At 37.2% G+C, this 15,027-nt stretch overlaps 1 protein-coding gene across 5 annotated transcripts in view; it reads left to right on the plus strand.

The window, feature by feature from the left end:
- WDFY3 (WD repeat and FYVE domain containing 3) overlaps positions 1 to 15,027 on the plus strand; it is a 278,975-nt gene that overhangs the window by 147,913 nt on the left and 116,035 nt on the right. For all 5 annotated transcript variants that reach the window (XM_023724712.1, XM_023724716.1, XM_023724713.1 and 2 more), the window contains 6 exons: positions 1,232 to 1,409; positions 3,030 to 3,244; positions 6,510 to 6,622; positions 10,936 to 11,167; positions 12,477 to 12,577; positions 12,736 to 12,954. In XM_023724712.1, coding sequence (XP_023580480.1) covers positions 1,232 to 1,409; positions 3,030 to 3,244; positions 6,510 to 6,622; positions 10,936 to 11,167; positions 12,477 to 12,577; positions 12,736 to 12,954 — 1,058 coding nt within the window. The remainder of the gene's footprint in view (positions 1 to 1,231; positions 1,410 to 3,029; positions 3,245 to 6,509; positions 6,623 to 10,935; positions 11,168 to 12,476; positions 12,578 to 12,735; positions 12,955 to 15,027) is intronic.

The raw sequence follows: 15,027 nt of genomic DNA on the forward strand, positions 1-15,027 counted from the left end.
AGAGGAATTATGAATGCTTCGTCTAGATGGATCAAACTATTTTAAAGAATAAAGTGAGCAACGTAGCAAGAGGATACCTGTTGGTAGTAGCAGTAGTAAGCCTTTAGAAATCTTTTTCTAACCAAGTTTAGAAATTAAATCTTTCTGAGCAAAAAACAGCCTGTAAAGAAGACATAAGTGGATGGAGGATGCACCGATTTTTAAATAGGGGATCCTATGTGCTTTTTTTATAAGTGAAGTTGAATACTTTCCTAGAATTTCTGTTTAAAAGAGAATGGTACTTTCTTCGAAAACATGGCCGTGCCAATTCTCTGCTACTAAATCACTGACGTAAAGCATCTGTTTTCCAAGCTGCTCTTGTGCCAGGATGCTGAAACTATACTGCTCTCGGTGACAGAGCTCAGCATTAGACAAATTATGCTGCGACTGATTCACTGAACAAAGAGCTCCCATAAGCTGGAGTCACAAGCATTTGTTTCCTGGTGCAAAACTGTGCAAAACTCATGAATTGTAGAAGAATAGTTCAAAATAGAAAGTGGAGATCATTGATGAGAAGAAACGTGTAGGTAAAGGACATGGCCAGGCTTAGAGTATGCCTTTTAAGTTTTTAAAAATTGTGATAGGTATTTTCAGTGGTAGTGGGGATAGATGCAAAAGGTGAATGTATTTCTAAATATAACCAAAGGAAAACTCCCTAATTTTTAATGTATTTCTCAGGTAGCCAATCCTGATTCGGTTGACCCAATTATAGAATAGGCCACCTTGATCTTGTTAGTTCTTTGATTACACTACCCGTGGGTTAAGGAAAGGTTAAAAACACATAGGTAAATTTAAAAAAAAAAAAAAAAAAAATCCTTTGAGAGATTTAGTTTAATTTGATCTCTTATCAGCTGTTATCAGAACCGTCACCTTCTTAGAGCTTTGAATTACTAGGATTTCATCCAGCTTTTACACCTTCTGGTACAGGTACTGTTATTTAATAAAACAATCCAAATAGTAAAAGATAAAGACATATAAGGACCTGGAAGAATTGATTGTTAAATTTTCGATACCTGTCTTACTGATAGTTGAAAGTATATTGCTTTTTTGTATCCCAGCCTTATGGGATTTTGTAACCCATCCCTGCTGTACAGCTTTTTGCTTATTGGTGGATAAAGGTGAAAGAAGAAGAAAGTGATTGGAGAATGTTGTTGAAATTAAGTACTAAATTACCTTTTTTTTCTTTAAATAGGCATGCATATCATTCTGTTTCAACTCCCCCTGTTTACACTCCTAAAAATGTTGCTGACCTGAAAGTACATGTGGCAACTTCATCTCTCCAGAGTTCTGATGCTGTTATCATCCATCCTGGAGCCATGCTTGCTATGCTGGACCTCCTGGCATCTGTTGGGTCAGTGACACAGCCAGAAGTAAGCTTGATATGTTAGTTCTTTCCTATTTTTAATGACTGTAAGGGCATGCATGTGATTGCATGAGCAAAGGGTTGGGGGCAAGAATGACAAAAGGTGATATGGAACCACTTCATATCACATACTCAAGTAGGTAAAGGAAAAAAAAAAGGATTTTTCTATTTGATTCATAACTTTCTTAATGAATGGTAGATAATCTATATTTTAGAATATAATTACATTGTTATGAATGTAGCCAAAATGGTTACTTCTAATGCTAGAATCCTGCTCACCACTGGAAATCATTAATAAATGATGCAGAAAGAAAACTGATTGAAGATACCACATTGATGGTATTTATCTTTTCTGACTTGTAGCACTTAAGAGTTTGGATGACTAATTTTGTTAAAATTTTGTATGGCCTCAGAGGCCTAAAGGGAGCACTGGTGGTGCAGCGGTTAAAGCGATTGACTGCTGACTGATAGGTCACCGGTTCAAAGCCACCAGTGGCACCGTGGGAGAAAGATGTGGCAGTCTGCTTCTGTAGAGATTTACAGCCTTGGAAACCCTATGGGGTCATTATGAGTTGGAATCGACTCGATGGTGGTGGGTTTGATCTGAGGCCTAAAGCATCACAAGTGTAACAATAAGTCTTCTTTTATTTATTTTATTGTGCTTTAGGTGAAAGTTTACAGCTCAAGTTAGTTTCTCATACAAACATTTATACACACATTGTTATGTGGCCCTAGTTGCTATCCCTATAATGTGACAGCACACTCCTCCTTTCTGCCCTGGATTTCCCATGTCCATTCAACCAGCTCCTGACCCTCTCTGTCTTCTCATCTCACCTCCGGACAGCAGCTACCCATTTAGTCTCATGTATCTACTTGAACTAAGAAGCACACTCTTAACGAGTATCATTTTACGTCTTATAGTCAAGTCTATTCTCTGTTGGAAGAGTTGGCCTCAGGAATGGTTTTAGTTCTGGGGTTCCTCTAGTTTCAGTCAGACCATTAAGTTCTGGTCTTTTTACTAGAATTTGAGTTCTGCATCCCACTCTTCTCCTGTGCTGTCCGGGACTCTCTTGTGATAGCCGGGCAGCATCTAGTTCTTCTGGTCTCAGGCTGATGGAGTCTCTGGTTTATGTGGCCCCTTTCTGTCTCTTGGGCTAATATTTTCCTTGTGTCTTTGGTGTTCTTCATTCTTTGCTCCGTGTGGGTTGGGACCAATTGATGCATCTTAGATGGCCACTTGCTAGCTTTTAAGACTCCAGACTCCAGTCACCAAAGTGGGATGCAGAACAATAAGCCTTCTTTTAAGCTGGTTATTTACCCACTGTGAAAAAGACTTTACACCACATGGGAAAAGGAGTACTGTTAGTTATATAGTCATCTCATAACAAAGACTTGGAAGAGTGTAGAGTACAGCTGGATATGCTTCTAGCAAAATGAGAATAGGACATTTTTTTTGCTCGCCCTGTTCTAAAATTGCTGTATGACTCTCAGCCAGTTACTTAATTTATCTAAATTTATTGTGAAGCATGTAGAGACTTCACGTTAAAAGGTGTGCATCCTGTAGAAAGAACTGTCACCTGTCTCACTAAGAATGCCCTGGTGGTATGGTTTTCTTTGTTGACTCTAGCATGCTTTGGATCTTCAACTTGCCGTGGCAAATATTTTACAATCCCTGGTGCATACAGAAAGAAACCAGCAAGTCATGTGTGAAGCCGGTCTTCATGCACGACTGCTGCAGAGATGCAGTGCTGCCCTGGCGGATGAGGACCACTCGCTACACCCGCCCCTCCAGCGCATGTTTGAGCGATTAGCCTCTCAGGCCCTGGATCCCATGGTGCTGAGGTCAGTAAGTTCTCTTTTTCACGTTTGTATAGGTCGCAATTAGGAATGGCTGTCCCTGGAGTCATCATGATTCAAGAGTTCTTGCTTTGATGAGCACATATTCAGTTAGCTGTGGGCAAAACCAAAATATAACAACAAAGAAAGGGGCAAAGTGCTCAACACGTAGCACTTAGAAACAAATCTAGTTACTCATAAACAGAAAATGTTTCTGTCTACTAGCTCTTTCTTCCACTTGAATCTAGCTGACTCTCACATTCCTTTAAAAATAAAATCATGTTTAATATCTATATGATTTATATTTACTTTACATTTAAGAACCTTTTATATGTGGAAATTCTTGAGAAATACTTTTTTAGGTTTTTATTTTGAAATAATAGAATCACAGGAAGTTGCAAAGACAGTACGAGAGGTCCCACGTACCTTCACCTAGCTTCCTAAGTGGTAACGTAGCTGTAGTAGAATATCACAACCAAGACATTGACATTGGTATGACGTATGCTTATAGCTCATTGTTACTTCATCACAAGCATAGATTTGTGTGACCACCAAACAGTCAAGATATTACAAAGATCTCCATGTTGTTACCGTTTATTATCATACCCACTCCTCAAACTTCTGGAAACCACTAAATCTGTTGTCTATCTCTATAATTTTGTCATTTTGAGAATGCTGTGTAAAGGAAAACATATGGATGTAATCTTTTGAGTTTGACTTTTTTTATGTATCATAATGCCCTTGAGATACAGCCAAGTTGTGTGTAGGAGTCATTTGTTTCTTTTTATTACTGAGTAGTATTCCATGGTATGGATGTATCACAGTTTGTTTAACCATTCCAGAGATGCATTTTTATATAGGCTTTTTTTAATGCAAGAGAAACAGTACTCTATGTGTTAGGGCTGAAACTTGCCTCTTGCTGCTTTTAAAGATTTTTTTTTCTTTTTTTTCTGTGTACCTTGAAAGCCATACAGATTTTATGTGGAAATCATCTGCTACTCATCCTTATAAAAATACACTCATATACTGAGTAACTTTGGGAATATGGGCAGCTTTCTTCATTAGATAATTTTCTTCTCTGCTGTTAAAAGTTTTAAAACTTTTAGAAGCTTTTGTAAAAATGATTGAACTTTCTTTTTAGTTTGTTTTTTTAATTGACTCGAAACTAATGGTGAATTAAGATAGACTTATGCAGTAGTAAGCATTTGTTAGAGTATTATACCAGGCAGCGTGCTAGGCCTTGATGATACCGAGATAAATGAGATGGTCTGCCCCTCTTCGTGTGGCTATAGGATAAAAGTTTTGAAAAGAGCATTGAGATTTCCCACTGATCCTTTTTGTTAATCTGATACTTTAAAAGTTAACAGAGACACAGAGAGAAAGAGACGATATCATACCTACAACTGGTATTTTACCAAATAACTTATCCTGCCTAGTTAGATAAGATAAACAGAGGAAGCAATGGAAATCAGCTATTTGGACGTGCTAAGTTTTCACAATCAGTGAAATCTCAGGGGAATAAGTCACATGATGATATAAGTAGCTTGCTGTTTATAAGTCATAGGTTATAAACAAATTGTGTATAATACTCCACATGAAAAACTGGCAAAGGGCACCTGATTTTTAAACATTTTCTTTTTGTTGTAGGAAAGTGAAAATTCAGAGACGTATTTTTTTTTAAACCTGAGATGACACAAATGACTGGATATTAAGTAATCCTATTATGTGTAACTCCTACAAAATTCATTATATTTCTGTGTATCACATTCCAGGAGAAGATACTCCATAAATTTCATATTCTACCCTTTTCAATGTTCTGTAGTCTTTATAGTGCTCAGAATAAGGATAGCAGCAGCTTACTTTTTTAAGATTACAGATATGGGGTTTCCTTTATTCAGTACTCCCATCTCCTGATCTAGAAAACTCAATTTCTTCATTCGTTGATTCCCTACTATATGCTAGGCCCTGGAGAAGCATTGGTGAAGAAGAAAAGGAAGGTCTGTGCTCTCAAAAAAATGTATAATCTAGTGAGGAATACATTCAGATAATCAGGAAATTAATATATTGTGTGTTATATTATAGCAGTGCTATGGGAATTGATAGGAGGGGCTGCTTACCTCAGCTTTGTGAAGGTGTTTCAAGGGATGCTTCCTGGAGGAAATGACAGTCAAGTTATAAAATGAAGGTAAAATTGAGTTAGCCAGATGAAAACGTCGGAAAAAGGGTATTCTCACGTTGGAAAAAGAATATTCTCAACAAAGACAAAGTCAGATATAGTGGTCCAAAGTAGAGAAAGAGTACAGCATGTTTAGGGAATTAAAAGACACGAAGTATGCCCTGAATGTAGTCTATGAACAGGGATAAGATGGGAACAATGACAGCAGAGAGTAAAGTGGAAGTTATCTCAAGTGTGGTACTGTAAGCTAGCCATTTTGGGAGTTTGGGTTTCCATCTTGAGAAATGGACAGCCATTGAAAAGTCTTAAACAATGGAGTGACATTGAGTAGGTTTTAATTTTTGAAAGATACTGCCTATAGTGAAGAATGAATTGATGTGAGGCAAGATTGGCATCATAGGAGACAGGATTAGAAAAGCAGCCTGGTCTGGGTAGTAGCAGTAGGAATGGGGACAAGAGGGCAGATTCAAGATACTCTTACGGAATACAGTCTGCAAAATTTTCTGATTGTTTTGTGTGGAAAGTAAATGAAAGGGGAGGAGTCAAGGCATATTTCAGGGAGATGCAGAACATAAGAAAAGCTGCAGTTTGGGGTATAAGGAGAAAATTTTGATTTTAGACATGTTGAGTATGAGATGCTTCTGACACATTTTTATTAACTTCTGAAAAGAGTTTTTTAAAAATAGGTAGTGGGTACATATAGATATATGTAGATAGATTAAAACTTAAGTGATTAATATTGTATATTCTATGTTAAATGCTTGCATTTCTTTTGTATTTTAGCTAGTCTCTTATAATTCCTTTTTTGTGTTTGATTTATGAATTACCATGCTTTTATGCAGATAATGTGCACCTTTTACATTTGTTTGCCAACCATGCTCTCCCTCTATGAGGTTTTTCCATAAGCATGCTATGCTGATTTTTTTTTTACAGCAACATGTAGGAAAAAAAACAGGCATAGCAGTGCTCATGAAAGCACCTCGTGGGGGAAGGGTGCAGTTGGCAAACAAACATAGAAGGTACATGTTATTTGCGTAAAAACACAGTATGTAATGTTCTCCGTCAAGTAATAACTTTGATTTGTCTCTTCTTTAGGGAGTTTTTGCGTTTGGCAAGTCCTTTAAATTGTGGCGCCTGGGACAAAAAACTCTTAAAACAATATAGGGTCCATAAGCCAAGTTCACTGAGTTACGAGCCAGAGATGAGAAGTAAGTTTTCCTTTGAAGTGCTTGTTTTTGGTTTGTTTTATAACTGGAACTAATCCTAACCTATAGGTGAACATGTGCTTAAAATACTGTAAATCTCTCTTTCCTTGTGTAAATGAGACAAGATCTTAAGATAGTTTGGAATCACATTATAAAATAATAAAATCCTAGATACCTAAAGTGGAAAGGGACCTTAAAAATCATCTTGTCTAATCCCTTCCTCTTACAGGTGAAGCAGCTTAAACCCAGAAGGGTAAGTGACTTGGTCGAAGAGGTTGGTTCTAAAACCTCAATTTCCTGTTCCTCGACTGGTGTCCTTTACTATACCTACAGACCATTTGTATAGCAAGAGAAGAACCTGTGTACATTATGGAAATTGTGCACTGGTTGGTTCTGTAATTTTCATTAATTTGCACTTCTCAGCAACCATAGCTTTCTAAAACTTTATTTTTCTTTTGAACAGTATGTGTATTATACTCATTAGTAGTAATAATTAATAACACCAATAAACCTTAGAATTGAATCTTTCAAAAATTTTTTACATATGAATTTTTTACCTTATTGTGGCATAAGTAAATAATATGCCATGCATAGCTCATTTATTAGTTTTTTAACCAATATTTATTGCCGTGGAGTCCTGGTGATGCAGTGGTTAAGAGCTTGGCTGCTAACCAAAAAAGGTCAGCAGTTCGAATCCACCAGCCACTCCTTGGAAATCCTATGGGGGCAGTTCTGCTCTTTCCTGTAGGGTTGCTATGGTTGGACTCGATTCATCGGCAAAGGGTTTATTTATTGCTATAACTTACCTATCAGATACTGTGCTTGACACAACTGCTAGCAACATGGATGAAATAGAACACTTGCCTTAACTTGCTCCCACTGAATGAACAAATACTGAACTTAATAATTACGTACCAGTTGCTACAAAAGGGGAGGTATGAGACTATATAAGTTGGCTAGGAAGATTCATGGAGATTTTAGGCATAGGTTGACAGCTCAGCAAAGTCTCAAAGGTTGAATAGGAATTAACCTGAAAGATTATGGAGAGTGCATTTTAGGGAGCGTGTGCAAGGCCTGTGGAGCACATAGGCCTTGTACCCCATGAGGCAGTTCTGCTCTGTCCTGTAGGGTCACTATGAGTCGGAATCGACTTGACAGCAGTGGGTACAAGACCTGGAGGTATGAGAAAGCATGGCACTTCCTAGAAACTGCTAGTTGAGTGTGAGTGACTTAAAAAGTTTATCAGTGGGAATATGTCAGGAAATGAGACTGAGGAAATGATAGGTCTCAGATCATAAAGGATACTGGAATTTGTGCTCAGTTTTATTGTGTTGGGGAATAATTAGAAAGTTTTTAAATAGGGAAGAGGTACAGTATTTGAGTTTCAGGACAACAACCCTGGAGGAATGAGGATGAACGGGAGGTAAGAAAGACATTAAGACTAGTTAAGAATCTATTGGAAAAAAAAAAACCAAAAAAACAGTTGATAGCAGATTAAGTGGCAGTAAGGATAAAAAAGGAAAGGCCAGAATCTGAGATATGTACCAGGGAATGCTGTTGCTCAGGAGCACGTGTTAAAGGTTGAGAGAAGAGATGTCTTTACACAAGGAAGGCTGAGAAAGGTTAACTGTTACAAATGAGAAAGGATGGGAGGGAGCAGTGCAGGAAGCCAAGGGAGGCAAGAGTGGCTGGTGCTGTCCAGTGCTGCCGGGAAGATCAGTTAAGTTAAAGGTTGAGGTGTATGCATTGGATTCCATAGTTAGGAAGACATTAGTGACCTTTGCAAGAGCAGTCCTTCAGACAGGAAGAATATTCTTCCAAGCAGTTTGGCTGTGAAAGGAAAGAAAGAGAAGGTGGTGGTATTTTTGTTATTTTAAATGGAGAAACACGATTAGGTTGATCGACAGAGGAAAGGAACATCAGGGGTGGGGAAGGAATCGGTGATATTATAAGGATCCAGAGGAGATGAGAATAATGAGCGGAGTAACCGTTGGCTTGGAAGGGGGAATACCTCCTTATCTGAGGATTCGTAATTTTTCTTTTCCTTTACTACCTGGACTGAAGAGCACTTGGTTGGATTATGAACAGGCTGTGAGTTTGCAAGACCGTTGCTGCAGGAGAACAGAGAGATAGGAAATTAAAATTACTGATAAAATTCTTGAAATGGTACACCAAGAAGTATATGCAGGTTACGGAAAGAAATTAAGACAGCCAGCGAGTGATACACTAAGAGAAAAGGGATAGATCACGGGAATGAGGAACAATGGCTAGAACAAAAAGCAAAAAGTAGTGAGAGAACTGGAGGAATAAGGGTGGGATAATCGAGGAGTGGAACAAGCAAAGACAATGACCGTGTCCAGATCATGGCTCTGGAGTATATTGCTGGAATGAAGTAGAGGTAAAGGTCGTTGAAGGAAAGGAGATCCTAGAACTAGAAGTGAGGTATTAGACAGGTTGTTCATGTAAACATTGACATTCCCCAGTACAATGGCAAGAATTAGTATGGAGAAGAAGACTGAGAATGAAGTGCTAATATTTTTTAAACCAACAAGGTTAACTGCTAGGAAAATAATAGGTGACAATTTCATGGAGCAGTATATGATAGTACTGCTGATGAGAACCCTCAAACAAGGACAAGTTTTTGCCTTAGACTGGTAGAATGATGATCTGGGGAGCCAGGAGAATGTAGGTGCTGCCCACCAGTCTGGCATGGACCATGGTAGAAGCAATGGGGATGTCACTGTAAAAATGAACAACCCGTCTAACTCCTTCACTTGAGAGCTGTGGCAAAGAGCATTCTCAGTAGAGAACCCCAGTTGCCCTGTATTTCCTCCCAATGCTAATTATGTAGTTTTGCTGGTTTTTAACTTTGCAATTCATTTTGTTATCGTTGCTAGCCATAGTAATAAGACATTTTTGATCGATTGAGATGACCAATACTAGTGAAGCAGTCAAGAATAATATCTAGAACTTTAGAATTAAAAAAAAACATTGCCATTGAGTCGATTCCAACTCATAGTGACCCTATATGGCAGTTCTGAAAGAACGTAGATGTAGTTCAGCCTATTCTTTTTTCAGGTGAAAATTCTGAAGTCAGAAAGATTAAGCAACCTTCAGCTGTTACTGGTACATAGCAGTACGATTTGTCTTTTTTTTTTTCTCCTGTAAATTATCAGTGATCAGTGAATACTATGTTAGGGAAACTTTAAGTTCTTTTTTGTTCCTTTCCAGTTTTACTGGAAAGCAGAGAGTTTTGCAATTTTCTCATATTCGTCCCCTCAGGGCTTTTTGTTGATGTTGTTTTTATATTTAACACACTTCCTTAGAATTGAGTTGTGATTTACTTTGCAAGGAGTAGAAACAAAAATAGCTCCTTTGTCCAAGGGACTATTGAAATATTTTTATAGTTGCTTGAATGTCCAACACAGTTACATTGGTTCATGTAGCTTATCTTAAGAAGAAATATTTTTGATGCTGCAGCTTTTTAAGTTCTCTTTTCTCTATTACATTTGTAATGTATTCCTGGAAAAATAGGATAATTTATTTGAAATTTGTATTCTCATTCTTGATATTGCTACTATTTATATGTGTACCAACTAAAACCCATTGCTGTCTAGTTGATTCCGACTCACAGCAACCCTATGGAACAGAGTAGAACAGCCCCATAGGGTTTCCAAGGAGTGGCTGGTGGATTCGAACTGCTGACCGTTTGGTTAGCAGCCATAGTTCTTAATCACTGCACCCCCAGGGCTCCTGTATGTGTACAGGAATCTTTCAATTTAGTTACTGTTGTGACCACATATTTATCCTAACAGTTATAAGGACAGAATAAAAAAATGGAAGTTTCTGTTTTTTATTTTTTCTGGCATGTTTAACAAGAATAATGACCTGTATCTTAGCATTTTAATGCTTCCAGAATGTTTTGCTTTCTTCTCAAAGAGAAATAATTAAAAATAATTTTGTGAATTAAAAGTGTAGCCTGGTATATAAACATCATTAACTGAGATGTATAATTACATTGTTACTGTGGCTTGGATTGTAATTATGAGTATTCGTTTTTATTTGTGCTGTGTAGTTTCTAACATTTCTATAATCTATTACTTCAGTAATCAGGTGAAAAAGGAAATATGCTATTTAAATTTTAAAATAGACATAAAGTATACTAAAACTGAGCGACGACTTTGGTATTTAAAACCAAAAAAGAAAAATGAGTATTGAAACTGAAGAGTGCTGTTTACAAACATATCAACCTTGTAAAGTCATTACTGAAAAAATCTACATGATGTTTTTCCCAAGAGATTTTCTTTGGTTTGCAGGTAGTATGATCACATCTATGGAAGGTCTGGGTTCTGATAATGTTTTCAGCTTACATGAAGATAACCATTACCGAATAAGCAAGAGTCTAGTAAAATCTGCAGAAGGAAGTACTGTTCCCCTGACCAGGGTAAAATGTCTGGTCTCCATGACAACCCCTCATGACATCAGACTTCATGGGTCATCAGTTACTCCTGCTTTTGTTGAATTTGACACATCCCTTGAAGGATTTGGGTAAGGAATTTGCAACGTTAACTCAGCCTTATTGTATTATTTTATGCTTCATACTTACCTTTGAAAAGTAGATCTTTGATTTTAAATCTACTTGATTAAAATGTATTATACTGTATGTTCTACTGTACTCCACTATATATTTTCAAAAGATGGAGTCCTGTCAGCATGTTATTTTAAGATTTCTAGGTTTAATTATTTTTAATTATTCATTATAGTAAGTAGATTGATACAGTACCAAACCAAACCCACTGCCATGGAGTCGATTCCAATTCATAGCGACAGGGATCAGCAAACTACAGTCCACAGGCCAAATCTGGCCCACTGCCTGTTTCTGTAAATAGAGTTTTTCTGGAGCACAGCCACACTCATTCAGGTGTGTATTGTCTGTGGCTGCTTTCAGGCTCAGTGGCAGAGTTGAGTAGTCATGACAGGGACTGTCTGATCAGCAAAGCCTAGAATATTTACTATTTGACCCTTTACAGAAAAAGTTTGCCAACTCCTAATATAGTAAATATTGATTTATGTATAATATATGAATTAAGATTAGATTAACAGCTCTTTGACTTGGTATTGTTCATTATTCTGTTCCTCAAATCACCTAGCATAGTATCATCTTATACATTATAAGCATTCAATGTCTATCAGTGCAAATGAGTAAATGAATTATTTTAAGTGGCAGAAAAGCCTATACTAGTTGAAATAGTATTAGAGAATCCATAGATAATCTAAAGGAGTTTGTGATGTCTGTCAACCTCAAAAATAAACACAGATGCTGATAGAACAGATTGATTTCTCCACTAGTTGTTATTAGTGGGTTTGTATACGTTGATCTAAAACTTAAAATTGTATTTTAAGAACATTGTTATATGGATCATTATCAAACAGTGTATTAATGCATATTATTTGGGAATAAGCAACATTTATCATAACAGTAGCGACAGGTGGAAGGGACACAAGGGAATTTTTTGTGGTGATAGAATTGTTCCAGTGTCTTGACTGGGATTATACATTTATCAAACTCAAGGAACTATATGCTTACGTTTGTACATTTTATACTGTGTAAATGATCCCTTAATATTTTTTTAAATTTAATTTAAAAATGATACTATTGATCACTTGGAAAGTATGTTTCGATACCCTCACATTAAAAGAAGGGAAGGGTTTTGCTAAGCATCCCAATTTACTCTATGATTGTTTATCTCTAGTTATCATTACATAGTGGCAGGTCATTTCACTGTGTTAAGCAGAGATAGTGATGAGTGAAGAAAAGAATGAATCTTTAATAGGTACATTACCTTTTCTTTTCTAGCTGCCTGTTTCTGCCCAGTTTGGCCCCTCATAATGCCCCTACAAATAATGCTGTTACAACAGGTCTTACTGATGGGGCTGTGATCAGCGGCATTGGTTCTGGTAAATATTCCTTTCTGTTTGCTTTTGAGATTCTTTTTTTTTTTTTTTTCCCAGTAGAATGTATTTTATTTACAGCTTATATGCTTTTGTTGTCTCCTTTTTTTAATGTAAATATGTGTGAAGACAAACTCTTTGCTATTTTTCTGTTTTTACTTTAGGTGAAAGATTGTTCCCTCCTCCCTCTGGCTTAAGCTATTCTAGCTGGTTTTGTATCGAACATTTTAGTTCTCCCCCAAATAACCACCCTATCAGACTCCTCACTGTTGTACGCCGAGCAAATTCTTCTGAGCAGCATTATGTGTGCCTTGCCATAGTTCTGTCAGCAAAAGACCGATCTCTGATTGTTTCCACTAAAGAGGAACTACTTCAAAACTATGGTCAGTATTTGTCTTTTTCTTTTTTATTCTTTTGACTCTAGGAGAATTAAAATTCTACATTCAATTTAAGGTCCAGCTGGTAATTCTTTTCCAACTTAAATTGTTATAGCACAGAACAGCTTATATGAAATCTTACATATTGTTTGCTAGTGGATTTTAAGCCACTTTCAAATGAGACTTAGCTAGAACCCAGTGGAGGAAGTGCCTAATATGAGGATTCACCCCTACTTGCCAAAAAATCACAGCTTTTGCTGGGAAAGTAGGTTTGCATGAGTGATATATTTTGATAAGGATTTTTATTGGCTATGAATTCTGCTTAGCTGATAAATATTCGTGCATTACCTGCCTACTAAATATACCATCCTGTCCTAGACGCAGTAAGGTTTTGTTTTTTAATTTTATTTATTTTGTTGTTGTTGAGAATATACACAGCAAAACAGAAACCAGTTCAGCGTTTCTACATGTACAATTCAGTGACATCGATTACATTTTTCAAGTTGTACAACCATTCTCATCCTCCTTTTCTGAGTTGTTCCTCCCCATTAACAAAAATTCACTGCCCCCTAAGGTTCCTATCTAATCTTTGCTGTTGTCAGTTTGATACCATATAGACAGTTCTTAAAAGATAATAATGTTCAAGGCAGACATTTTTTACTAGTTAAGCTTAACTATTGTTTGGTTTTAAGAAGACTTTAGGGATATTTTTGGTTTAAGGTTTGACACAGTAATATTTTAATTACTTTTATCTGTTGCTTACCATAACAACTTGATACTTACCATCACATATTCCTAACACCCTTGAAGTGAGCCCCGGTGGTACAATGGTTAAGCACTCGACTGCTAACTGAAAGGTTGTTGATTCAAACCCAACAGCCACTCCACAGGAGAAAAAACCTGGGTATCTGTTCCCGTAAAGATTACAGACTAGGAAACCCTGTGTGGCAGTTCTACTCTGTCCTTGCTTCTAAGCATCATTCTGGCTATACTTCTTCCAAGACAGATTTGTTCCTTCTGGCAGTCCATGGGATAGTCAGTATTCTTTGCCAACACCTAATTCAGAGGCAACGATTATTCTTCGGTCTTCCCTTATTCATTGTCCAGTTGCATGCATATTACGTGATTGAAAAGACCATGGCTTGGGTCAGGCGCACCTAAGTCCTCAAAGTGACATCTTTGCTTTTTAACAATATGGATCTCTTCCAGTCTGTTGGCCAGGTAGCTGTCTTCCAAATTTCTTGACATAGATGAGTGGGTGCTTCCAGCACTGCATCTGTTTGTTTAAACATATGATTGATCTGTCATTTCCTGGAGCCTTGTTTTTTACCAATGCCTTCAGTGCAGCTTGGACTTCTTCTTTTAGTACTGTCGGTTCTTAATCATATGCTACCTCCTGAAATGGTTGAATTCAACCAGTTCTTTCCAGTACAGTGACTCTGATTATTCTTTCCATCTTCTTTTGATGCTTCCTATGTTGTGCAATATTTTTCTCATAGAATCCTTCACTATTACAACTTGAGGCTTGAATTTTTTCTTCAGTTCTTTCAGCTTGAGAAATGCCGAGCGTGTTCTTCTTTTTTGGTTTTCTGTCTCCAGGACTTTGCACATGTTATTGTAATACTTTACTTTGTCTTCTCGAGCTGCCCTTTGAAATCTTCTGTTCAGCTCTTTTACTTCATCATTTCTTCCATTCACGTTAGCTGCTCTACATTAGCAAGTTTCAGAGTCTCTTCTGACATCCATTTTGGTCTTTTCTTTCCTTCCTGTCTTTTTAAAGACCTCTTGCTTTCTTCATGTATGATGTCCTTGATGTCATCCCACAACTCATCTGGTCTTTGGTCATTAGTTTTCAGTGTGTCAAATCTGTTCTTGAGATGGTCTCCAAATTCAGGTGGGATATACTCAAGGTTGTATTTTGGCTCTCATGGGCTTGCTTTAATTTTCTTCAATTTCAACTTGAACTTGCATATGAGCCATTGATGGTCTGTTCCCCAGTCAGCCCCTGGCCTTGTTCTGACAGATGATATTGAGCTTCTCCATCATTTCTTTCCACAAATGTAGTCTGTTTGATTCCTA

The sequence above is a fragment of the Trichechus manatus genome, unplaced genomic scaffold (assembly GCF_000243295.1).
Source record: "Trichechus manatus latirostris isolate Lorelei unplaced genomic scaffold, TriManLat1.0 scaffold00257, whole genome shotgun sequence".
NCBI lineage: Eukaryota > Metazoa > Chordata > Mammalia > Sirenia > Trichechidae > Trichechus > Trichechus manatus.